Source organism: Piliocolobus tephrosceles, chromosome 6, assembly GCF_002776525.5.
Source record: "Piliocolobus tephrosceles isolate RC106 chromosome 6, ASM277652v3, whole genome shotgun sequence".
Taxonomy (NCBI): Eukaryota; Metazoa; Chordata; class Mammalia; order Primates; family Cercopithecidae; genus Piliocolobus; species Piliocolobus tephrosceles.
The window spans coordinates 111,160,672-111,172,963 of NC_045439.1; the positions used below are offsets into that span (position 1 = coordinate 111,160,672).

Sequence of the window (12,292 nt, forward strand, 5' to 3'; positions counted from 1 at the left end):
TTTTTTTTTAGTAAAGATGGGGTTTCACCATGTTAGCCAGGTTGATCTTCAACTTTTGGCCTCAAGTGATCCACCCATCTCGGCCTCCCAAAGTGCTGGGATTACAGGTGAGCCACCGCATCCAGCCTGTAACATGATTTTCTTATGGAAAGAAAGTCTTAATTCAGGGTCTTTTCTATGGCTCTCATCTAGTTTGCTAGATGAGATTCTAGCTCAATACTACTCTGGCACAGTGCTGAGAGTGAACTCTATTCACTTATTCCTGTAGAAATGAAAATCTTACTGTGTCAAATTGCTCAAAAAACTCTGAATGATTAGTCTAAAGATTTTAAAGTTGTTAACCTGACTCCTGGTCCCATGACCTAGAGGTTTACAAATGGCAAGAAAATAATACTTTTAATTGAAAGAAGTTTGTTACTTGAATTTGGAGTTACAAATCTAAACTATGTCTTGTTAATATTGTGCATCTTTTAGCATGAGTAACTTGAAAAGTTAGAACTCTTATACCTTGAAATTATACCAATTAAATATTTGCTTAAGTTAATAAACAGTAGACAGTAGCTCACAGCTCTGCTAGAAGCATCATTTAGACCTCAGTATTAATCAGTAGAGTAAGATCCATTTTCTTCCAGCATTTAATGAAGATTGCTTGGAAAGTGAGGAGTTTGATGAGGAGTGAGGGAGGCAAATGCTTTGGGGCATGAAGCACTTTGGCCCGGACGGGTCTGAGTGCAGCATCTCTGATGTAGGGAGGCATGGTCCCAGGTACCAGAATTAGAGCAGTATTATGGATTTTATAGATCAACTACATTGTGGATTAAACCAATGTTCTTGGTTAGTCTGCAAATTTATTTTTATTTCACATAACACACAGACTGAGAATTTAATGTTTACCATGTTGCTAGTAACATTGCATTTTTGGGATGATGTATTCTGAGTTTTTGTTTTTCTTTTCTGAGACAGAGTCTCCCTCTGTTGCTCAGGCTGGACTACAGTGGCACCATCTCAGCTCACTGCAACCTCTGCCTCCTGGGTTCAAGAGATCCTCCTGTCTCAGCCTCCCTAGTAGCTGGGACTACATGCACACGCCACCATGCCCACCTAATTTTTGTATTTTTAGTAGAGACAGGGTTTCACCATGTTGGCCAGGCTGGTCTCGAACTCCTGACCTCAGGTGATCCGCCTGCCTCAGCCTCTCAAATGCCAGGTTTTATAGGTGTGAGCCACTGTGCCTGGCTGTGTTCTGAGTTTTAAACAACATAATTACAAATAAGCTTTTATCACCTAACCCAATTCTGTGTTGGAAATAGGAAACATTTATTGTTTGTACTATGTGTCAGGGTCTGATCTAAGTGCTTTAAATATTAACTCATTTAATCCTTACAAGAAGACACTGATGTTATTTGGTATTACAGATGAAGCAGCGGAGGCACAGAGGTTAAACTTTTGTCAGAATCACAGTTGGTAAGATATAGTACTAGGATTTGAATCCAGGCAGCATGACTCCAGATATATATATATATATATATATTTTTTTTTGAGATGGAGTCTCCCTCTGTTGCCCAGGCTGGAGTGCAATGGCACGATCTCAGCTCGCTGCAACCTCTGCCTCCTGGGTTAAAAGTGATTCTCCTGCCTCAGCCTCCTGAGTAGCTGGGATTACAGGCACCTGCCACCATGCCTGGCTAATTTTTGTATTTTTAGTAGAGACGGGGTTTCTGGTCTTGAACTCCTGACCTCAGGTGATCCACCCGCCTCAGCCTCGCAAAGTGCTGGGATTACAGGCGTGAGCCACCATGCCCAGCCTGAGGTTATAACTCTTAACCATTGATTCATGCTGTCGATAACTTCCATGCATAGGTTTTATAGTTTTTAAAGTACTTTCAACTATGTTTTCTCATTTATTCCTCAAAAATGACGGTGAGGTAATTTTTAAGAGCCGTGGAGGAAAATTAAGGAATCAAATGAGGCTGTAGACCCCGGAGTTGGAAAGATATTTATAACTGATTTTGAGAGAATTTTTAAAATGAAGTATACATTATTGTGATTTAATATTTTAAAAAAGTTTACTGTTCAACTACTTTTTAAAATATTTCCAATTTATTCTGTTGGGGGAGATTCGAGTTTTCAACTGCTTTTTCATGTAATGTGTTTCTGAAAGGTGATAGAATGGTCAAGCCCTCTCCTTAAGTATAAGAAATGTTCTGTGGACATTAACTGATTTTTAATGGATATAATTGAGAAAGATCATAATGAAGAAAATGTAACTATTTACATTTTGAAAAGTCTCATTCTAAAATTCTATTCTTGTAGCAATGGCATCACAAACTGTCCCCAGGATTTTAGCTCAATAATATTATAGATTCTTGAAAATAAACACATATTGACTCCAGTCACAAATGATTGCCACTTCAAGTTGTTAATGAAATATTACCTGTGACTAGTGGGGGACAGAGATGCATTATCTTCATTTTGTGGGCAAGGTGATAGATGAAGATGGAGGAAAAAAGATTGAGAGTAAGTAAGAGGCAAGCAGGAAGTTTAAAAACTGCTAAGACCATGTCATTTTTCCCAACAAACTTTTTTCTGATTAAGATATTTTAGAGTCAGCAAATAAAAGGATAATAGAAGATGAGCGTGGTAGAGTTAGTGGAGCAACTCTGCCTTGCAGAACTCACAGGTGGGTGGATAAACACTCAAATGAGGTGATAGTTGCTCACCCAGTTTTTAATAGCTGTCCTAAAACAGAGAATTGCAGAGATTCAGTTGCAAGGCCTTTTCACCTCCTGGAGGAAGTTACCAAATAATAAGACAGCATTACTGAGGAATCATAATGGAAAAATAGCCTAATGTCCCTACACGTATAGCCTCTAAATCAGTGGTCCCCAACCTTTTTGGCACCGGGAACCAGTTTCGTGGAAGATAATCTTTCCATGGACCAGTGGAGGTGAGGGTGGTTTGGAATGATTCAAACATAGTACATTTATTGTGCACTTTATTTCTATTATTATTACATTACAATATATAATGAAATAATTATACGGCTCACCATAATGTAGAATCAGTGGGAGCTCTGAGCTTGTTTTCCTGCAACTGGACAGTCCCATCTGGGGGTGATAGGAGACAGTGACAGATTATCAGGCATTAGATTCTCATAGGAGAGTACAACCTAGATCCTTCACATGTGCAGTTCACAATATGGCTTGTGCTCCTATGAGAATCTAATGATGCTGCTAATCTGACAGGAGACAGAGCTCAGGTGGTAATGCGAGTAATGGCGAGCAGCTGTAAATACAGATGAAACTTGGCTTGCTCCCTGGCCCCCTGCTTACCTCCTGCTGTGTGGCCTGGTTCCTAACAGGCCATGGATTGGTACCAGTCTATGGCCTGGGGATTGGGAACCCCTGATCGAAATATGCTTCTTAGTAACGTCAGAAGTGAAAGAGTTCTGAAAAGATCTGTAAAAGCATTAAGCAGTTAAAAAAGAAAACCTTACCAAGCTCTCATATAGAAGCTGTTACTGGCCAAGAAAGAATAAAAGAGTAAAGTAAATTGTAATCAGAGTCACTGATGTAGTTGTTAACACGCTATGAGAATACAGAAAAACAAAAACATTCTTTAAGAAAAGTAATCGTGGAGGACTTTAAAGTTCTAATTTTACTGAATTCAACTGCAGGACTCCCTGAGATGATAAAATAACTTTGCTTTGTTGTTTTGATATCCAAGAGCATTTTGGTTAGATTCCTCACAAATGGTCGCAATGAAGTCAACAGTTGAAGGAAATACAATGGTATCACGACTTCCATGGCTTTATTGAAAAGCAAGATGAATTTGTCAGGCGATTAATCCTGTTGCAAAGACCATCTCAAATGTATAAAGGATGACTTCGACAAGAAGACTGATTTCTCAAGATTATGTGAAAAACAGCCATACAGTTTTGAAGCAATGCTTTGTGAGTTATTTAAAAATTACACTTGTACCACAGGTCTCTGGATAACAAAACAAATGTATACTTAAGATTTGATGGGCCGGGCGCGGTGGCTCACGCCTGTAATCCCAGCACTTTGGGAGGCCGAGGCAGGTAGATCACGAGGTCAGCAGATCAAGATCCTGGCTAACAGGGTGAAACCCCGTTTCTACTAAAATTACAAAAAATTAGCCAGGCAAGGTGGTGGGCGCCTGTAGTCCCAGCTACTCGGGAGGCAGAGGCAGGAGAATGGCGTGAACCCAGGAGGCGGAGCTTGCAGTGAGCCAAGATGATGCCACTGCACTCCAGCCTGGGCCATAGAGTGAGACTCTCTCTCAAAAAAAAAAAAAAAAAAAAAAAGATTTGATGCTCTTGATGCTGTAAAATTCAGAATGTCTTCAAGTGTATGTCCAGAAATATAGTCTGGAGTTGGTAAGTGGCAAAGCCTTTGATAAACATGGCCAGTGACCTCTGATTACTCCCTAAAGCCAGCGATTTTTTCTTGTGTGGTGCATAAAATTTATTTGTTTTGAAAGCCCTCATACTAGTTTGGAATCAGTAGAACCTATGGTTAAGATGGCTGCACTGGAATTAGCTGCGGACCCATATCCTAACTCCACTACTTTGTAGCATTGTGAATTGGGCAAGTTCCTTTCATCTTTCTCAGCCTTAATCATTTGTGAAATGGGAATATTGTGTTCCTGAATACAGTAGTGGTTATATTTAGTGCATCATGCATGTAAGACACATTGTACTGGGTAGCTCAAGAAATAATTTTTGTTATTATTTTCTTCCATTTTAAATGACTCATATGTATCAACTTGTTTCAATTCAGGCAAACCAGAACATTCTGAAGAGAATATAGGAGAAATCCCTGAAGCAGAAAAGGGGGAAAAGCTAAAAAAAAAAAAAAAAAAAAAAAGAAATAGTTGTAGTCCAGAAAACTCATTTAATAAAATAGCATGTTGCAAAATTTGAATCCACCCAATTTTCTTTTTCTTATAGTTAGTAGTTTTGGAAATCAGTAATCTATGAACTAAACACTGAGAAGACATTTCCTATTTTGTTTTACAAGATGTAGTATAGTATATGAGGAGCTGTATAGGAAAACAGGAAGAGCCTGCTTGCTTCTCTGTCATTTATTAACTGAATGACATTGATCAGACCGCTTAACTTTTCTGGGCCTTCCTTGCCACAGGCTTGCTTTAAGAATGTTTTTCTAACCTAAAGATTACACTAAAAAAAACCAGAACTGATCAATGAATTCAGTAAAGTTGTAGGATACAAAATCAACATACAAAAATCATTAGCATTCATATACACCAACAGGGAACAATCCGAAAAAGAAACCAAGAAAACAATCTCATTTACAATAGCTACAAAGAATGTAAAATACCTAGAAATCAATTTAACCAAAAGAAGTGAAGCATCTATATAAGGAAAACTATAAAATACAGATGAGAGAAATGGAAGAGGACACCAAAAATGGAAAAATACTCCATGCTTATGGACTGGAATAATTAACATTGTTAAAATAACACTTCCCAAAGCAATTTACTGACTCAATGCAATCCCTATCAAAATACCAATAATATCTTCACAAATACCGAAAAAAATCCTAAAATTTATACGGAATCACAAAAGACCCTTAATAACTGAAACAATCCTGAGGAAAAAAGCACAAAGCTGGAGACATCATGCTACTTGACTTCAAAGTTTACAACAAAGCTATGGTAACCAAATCAGGTACTGGCATAAAACAGACACATAGACCAATGGAACAGAACAGAGAACCTGGATATAAATCCATACCTTTACAGATAACTCATCTTGGACAACAGTGCCAAGAACAATGGGGAAGGACATTCTCTTCAATAAATGATGCTGGGAAAACTGGATATCCACATGCAAAACAATGTAACTAGACCCCTATCTCTCACCATATATAAAATCAACTCAAAATGAATTAAAAACTTAAATATTGGACTTGAAACTATGCAACTACTGGAAGAAAACATTTGGGAAACACTCCAGGTCATTGGTCTGGACAAAAACTTTTTGTATAAGACCACAAAACACAGGCAACCAACACAAGACTAGATAGATGGGATTTATATCAAGCTAAAAAGCTTCTGCACAGCAAAGGAAACAACAAAATGAAGACACAGCTCACAGAATGGGAGAAAATATTTGCAAACTACCCATCTGATGAGGGATTAATAACCAGAATATAAAAGGAGCTCAAATACCTCAATAGCAAAAACCAATAATCTGTTTTAAAAATAGGCAAAAGATCTGAATACACATTTCTCAAAAGAAGATCTGCAAATGGCAATCAGGTGTATGAAAAAATGCTTGACATCACTACTCAGAGAAAGGCAAATCAAAACTACAATGAAATAACATCTCATTCAGTTAATATGACTTTTATCCAAAATGTAGGCAGTAATCCCCCGCCATGAGATAACATCTCATCCAGTTAATATGACTTTTATCCAAAATGTAGGCAGTAATCCCCACCCCCCCCCCCCCCCCAAAAAAAAAAAAAAAAAAACCCAAATACAGGCACTAGTGGATGCTGGTGAGGATGCAGAGAAGGGTGAACACTTGTACATCGTTGGTGGGAAAGTAAATTAGTATAAGCACTATGAAGAACAGTATGGATTTAAAAAAAAAAAAAAACTAAAAATAGAACTACCATATGATCCAGCAATTCCACTAATACATATGTGTATGTATATATATGTGTATGTATATATACATGTGTATGTATATATGTATATATGTGTATATATATTAGTGGAAATTTTCTTATAAGTTTTATGTAAGCTCTATTTACTTTTGGAGATATATGTATATATATCTCCAAAAGACATATATGGATATATATCAGATATATCAAAAAGATGTTTGCTATCTGTACTCCGATGTTTATTGCAGCACTATCCACAATAGCTAAGATACGTAATCAATCTAAGTACCCATCAATGGATGAATGGATAAATAAAATATGGTTTATATATATAAAATGGAGTATTATTCCACCATAAAAAGAATGAAATCCTGTCATTTGCAGCAGCTTAGATGGAACTGTAGATCATTATGTTAAGTGAAATCGCCAAACACAGAAAGACAAATGTTGCATGTTCTTACTCATACGAAGGTGGATCGCATGAAGATAGAGAGTAGATTGGTGAAAACCAGAGGCCAGGAAGGGTAGGAGGGAGTGGAGGATGAAGAGAGGTTGATTAATAGGTACAAATATATGGTTTGATAGAAGAAATAAGATGTACTGTTAGATGGACCAGTCGAGTGACTGTAGTTTACAACAATCTATTGTACATCTTGAAATAGTTAGGAGAGAAAAATTTAAATCATTCTATGTGAAAAGACAAATATTTAAGATTATGGCTACCCCAAGTATACTAATCTTTACAAATTATATCAGTGTATTAAATGATCATATTGACTCTGAAACGATATTATGCATAAATAAAAAATAAAGTTTTCTTAGAGATACAATTGAAGATCCTTATAAAATTCCTTGCTGATTCCATTCTCCTTCCTACCTCCTCAGAGCGAACCACACTATTTTTACTTCCTATAGCAGATGTTGTTGGTTGCCTAGACAATATTCATGCCTTTCTTTATAGAATCCCAATTTCCTTTAGCTATCTACTCTGCTTCTAGAGGACATCCTACTTAAGAGAGGCAGGTGCCAGCCCCCAGTCCAGGCACACTGGTTTAAGCCAGTGATGGGGTGTACCATTCCTCTCGCCAGAGTTTGGTTTAGGCATTGGCATGTGATACAGTTTTGACCAATGAGACATGAGGGAAAGTCTGCCAGGGACTTCTGGAAAGATTTCCTCTTTCCTGAGGGAGGCACACAGAGGAAGAGAGTCCTTTTATTCTTGGAACTTTGGTGTGTTGAGATGTGATGCCGGGAATGTTTTAACTTCTGGGGTCATGAAGGGAGACTGTGGACAAAGGTGACATGTGGAGGATGGCAGAACAGAAGGATGAGATGAATCTAGGTTCTTTGTTTCTACTGTTCAGCAACCAAATTAACACTGCAAACTCTAGGTCTGTGTTCATTATGCATGACAACAAATTGCTACTTGTGATTCATGCCAATTTGAGCCACAATTTTCTGTTACTTTTAGCTAAAAGCTATCAAAATTATATATTTCTAGTCCAAGAAGTTATACTTTTACTACATAGATGTTTTTATAATGATGTGTAATTATTTTGTGTTCTTTACACAAATGATCTTGTATCATACAAGTTGTTTTTTTAATTCAGCATTTAATTTTTGCCAAGTTGATACAGTTTAAGCATTGTGTAACTCATTGTACAAAAATATCACTATTCATGCACTTATTGATGGACATTTAATTTTTTCCCTATTACAAATAGTTCTGCAGTATCTATTCCATTAGATGATGCCATGTGTACATACATGAGAGCTTCTCTAGGGCTGTGCTATCCAGTATGATAGCCACTAGTCACATGTAGCTATTTAAGTTAAAATTAAAAGTTCAGGTTTTTTGGCCAGGTGTGGTAGCTCACGCCTGTTATTTCAGAACTTCGGGAGGGGAGGCAGACAGATCACTTCAGGTCAGGAGTTTGAGACCAGCCTGGTCAACATGGTAAAATTAGCTGGGAGTGGTGGTATGTGCCTGTATTCACAGCTACTTGGGAGGCTGAGGCACGAGAATCACTTGAACCTGGGAGGCAGAGGTTGCAGTGAGCTGAGACTGCACCACCGCACTCCAGCCTGGGTGACAGAATGAGACCCTGTCTCAAAAAAAAAAAAAAAAAAAGTCACATTTTTGGTTGCGTTAGCCACATTTCAAGTGTTCAATAGCTACATGTGGCTAGTAGTTATTGTACTGGATGACACAGATATGGAAAGTTCCTGTCATTGTGGGAAGTTGTGTTGGATAGTGCTGCTCTAGGACAGGGTTTCTCAATCTTTTTCATAGCATGACACCTGCAGAAAATGATAATATTTGTGCAGCTCATTGGGATAAATAGATAAGGCTGCTCAAGGTTGGAGGAGACTGGTTGAGGGACTCTGGCTGCCCTAAGACCTTCTCAGTTGCCCTAAGGACTGAGGGACTGCTGATGTCTCAGGTATCCCTGTAACTCACTTCCTGCCCATCAGCATGCCTTGGCTTTGCTTTACGTGTATACCCAGAAGGGCTGTTGCTGGGTCATAGTGCATGCATGTTTCAGTTTTACCAGATATTACCATCTTATTTTCCAAAGTAGTTATAACAATTTATACTTACATCAGCAGTAAATGCATGTTCCTCTTTCTTCTCCTTGGCAATACTTGATATTGGGAAATTTTTATATTTTTGCCAATCTGATGGGTGTGAGTTAACATACCATTATTTTAATGTGCATTTCCCTTATTTTGGGTAAGGTTGAACATTTTTTCATAAATGTAATTTCTTTGAATTTCCTGTGCATATCCTTAGTCTATTTCGTATTATCTTGTTTATTACTTTAATTCATTTGAGGAATTATTTTTTCAGATGCTAACCCATTTGCAAGTTATATGAAATATCATATATTTTGGCCCGTCGCTCATCTTTTAGCTTTGCTTATGATATATGTTGTGGCACCAAAGTTTTAAATTTTAACATTGTCAAGATTATCAAAGTTTTTCTCTGTGGTTTGAGCTTTTGTGGCTATATTTAGAAATCCTTTCTTATCTCAATGTCAAAAAGATAGTCTCTTATTTTTCTTCTAACAGTTTTCAAGTTTTACTTTTCACATAGAGGAATTTAAACAGCTTTCATACCAAGAATCAAGTTTTAAATTCTTACAACTAGGCTGGGTGCAGTGGCTCACACCTGTAGTCCCAGCACTTTGGAGGCCGAGGCAGGTGGGCAGCTTGAGCTCAGGAGTCAAAACCAGCCTGGGCAACATGGTAAAACCCTGTCTCTACAAAAAAATACAGTAATTAGCCGGGCATGGTGGTGTGCACCAGTGGTCCCAGCTACTGGGAAAGCTGAGGTGGGAGGATCGATGCTTGTGAAGTCGCCTGGGGGCTGAGATCGTGCTACTGCACTGCAGCCTGGGTGACAGAGATTCTGTCTCAAAACAAACAAAAAACCCTCCAACAACTTAAATAAAAAAAGATTTAATTCTGTCTCTGTCTTCCAGAATCCCCTACTTTATATCTTTTTATGAATCTTTTTATAGTAAATCAATATATATTACCAAAATATATATTGCATAAATATGCTCCTTTAAAAAAATGAAAATTGCTTTTTTTTTTTTTGAGGCAGTCTAACTCTATTGCCCACGCTGGAGCAATATTGACTCACTGCAACCTCTGCCTCCCGGGTTCAAGTGATTCTGGAACCTCAGCCTCCCCAGTAGCTGGGATTACAGGTATATGCCACCATTCCTGACTAATTTTGTATTTTTTGTAGAGATGGGGTTTCCCCATGTTGGCCAGGCTGGTCTTGAACTCCTGACCTCGGGTGATCTGCCCACCTGAGCCACTCAGAGTGCTGGGAGGCTTGAGCCACTGTGCCCAGCCGAAAATTGATATTTTGAAGAGTCTAAAATTTCCAGTTTTGCATATCTACTAGAAATGCAGTATGAGTATTTTATTGTCTTTTTCACTTTTTAATGTATTCTGGGGTGGTAAAATGTTTGTCACCTTGTATATCTGTATTCTATCGATTCTCTAATTTGAATTATCAAGAGCAAAGGTCACTGTCCTTTCCCTCCACATGTTGTTACCTGAGTTGTCTCTGTCTTCCAGAATCCCCTACTTTGAAACTAGTGCTGCCAATGGGACAAACATAAGCCAAGCAATTGAGATGCTTCTGGACCTGATAATGAAGCGAATGGAACGGTGTGTGGACAAGTCCTGGATTCCTGAAGGAGTGGTGCGATCAAATGGTCATGCCTCTATGGATCAGTTAAGTGAAGAAAAGGAGAAAGGGGCATGTGGCTGTTGAGAGGTCAAGTAAGCGACATAGTAGTTGAGGTGGCCCATGCCTGGGATCTTCTCTATGATTGATACATGGCACAGCGAGAGATTAATGGGCATTGTGTACAAATTGCTTCTCACCATCCCCATTAGACCTACCAATAAAGCATCTGGGTTTAAAATTAATTTGTTGCAGCTTTGAAATATTTCTTTAAGATTTAGCCTGAGAGTTAGGAGAAATATTTCAGAGCCAAAAGTGCCTTATAAAGCCTTAGCCTATTATAGTAAATCATTCAAGGATTTAGAATTTTGCAGTCACAGAAGAGTGTATTTATTATGTAGAATGAATGAGGGTACTGTCACCTGCCTCAATGTAGGTAGGCCCAGAGTCTTACATTTAAGATCTTACATGCAATCATAAAACTGCCACAGTCTTCAATCCAGATTTAAATAAAGCCTCATGTCATAGGTGACTTTCTAAAATCCCATTAAAGCCACTTGAGTGTTAAATAAGAATATACATGCACATCAGCTCAATGTCTTTGAGTATTAATTTTATGTAAGCATTCTATTTAACATGAATATAAGACGAATCATGGACATATCTATAGACCTTGGATAAACTGGATTGACCAATTGTACATTCACGGTGACTTTTTTGTTGGTGGGAAAGGGATTAGGGTGGGGCAGCGTGGCTTAATGTATTATGAGCAACCAAAGTGGGACTTCTGGCTCCCTGCTATATTCCCATTGCTCTGAATGGTTGACTGAAGGGTCAGGGAACTAGATTTTATGACTTTAGTTCACTGTGATTGTACATTTATACTTGGCCTATGTGCTGGCCACATCTGAACACAGCTGGTGCTTATGCCGAATTATTTGTGATGAGTAAATATTTAGTTTCTTTTTCTTCATATTTATAATGTTGATCTGGCATCCTCAGGCTGCAGCTTAATTAGCTTATAAATTACTCATCTCTGTCTTTACCAGCAGGCTCTGAATTGTTGAAATTTGCGACTTGTTTTGCTTTTCCATTGGTGGAATTGAAGTAATTAGTTTTTAATTACATAAGATGCCTATTTGCTATTTGGTGGAAGATAGAAGTTCATATTGAAGCAGTTACATTTGTACTGTATTTCAATAAAAGAAAAATGAAGTATTCTGTAGCTATATTTTTCATAGAGCTCATGAGTATTTACTGTGCTTGCTGGGTCTTGCCAAGGTCATGTATTCTGCTGTATTGCCAAAGTGCCCCCAGGGCTGAGAATGCTGCTAAATCCTGTTAGCTGCACACCCACATAAAAAACAAAAAACAAAATATCAAGTATGCAGACAGGAAAAGAAAAATATGTGAATCCTCCCTTATT

At 38.0% G+C, this 12,292-nt stretch overlaps 1 protein-coding gene across 2 annotated transcripts in view; it reads left to right on the plus strand.

Moving 5' to 3' along the window:
- RAB27A (RAB27A, member RAS oncogene family) overlaps positions 1–12,084 on the plus strand; it is an 86,788-nt gene extending 74,704 nt beyond the window's left edge. For both annotated transcript variants that reach the window (XM_023228578.2, XM_023228579.1), the window contains exon 7: positions 10,755–12,084. In XM_023228578.2, the coding sequence (XP_023084346.1) occupies positions 10,755–10,953 (199 nt within the window). In that variant the 3' untranslated portion in view covers positions 10,954–12,084. The remainder of the gene's footprint in view (positions 1–10,754) is intronic.
- Positions 12,085–12,292: the final 208 nt, after the last annotated feature.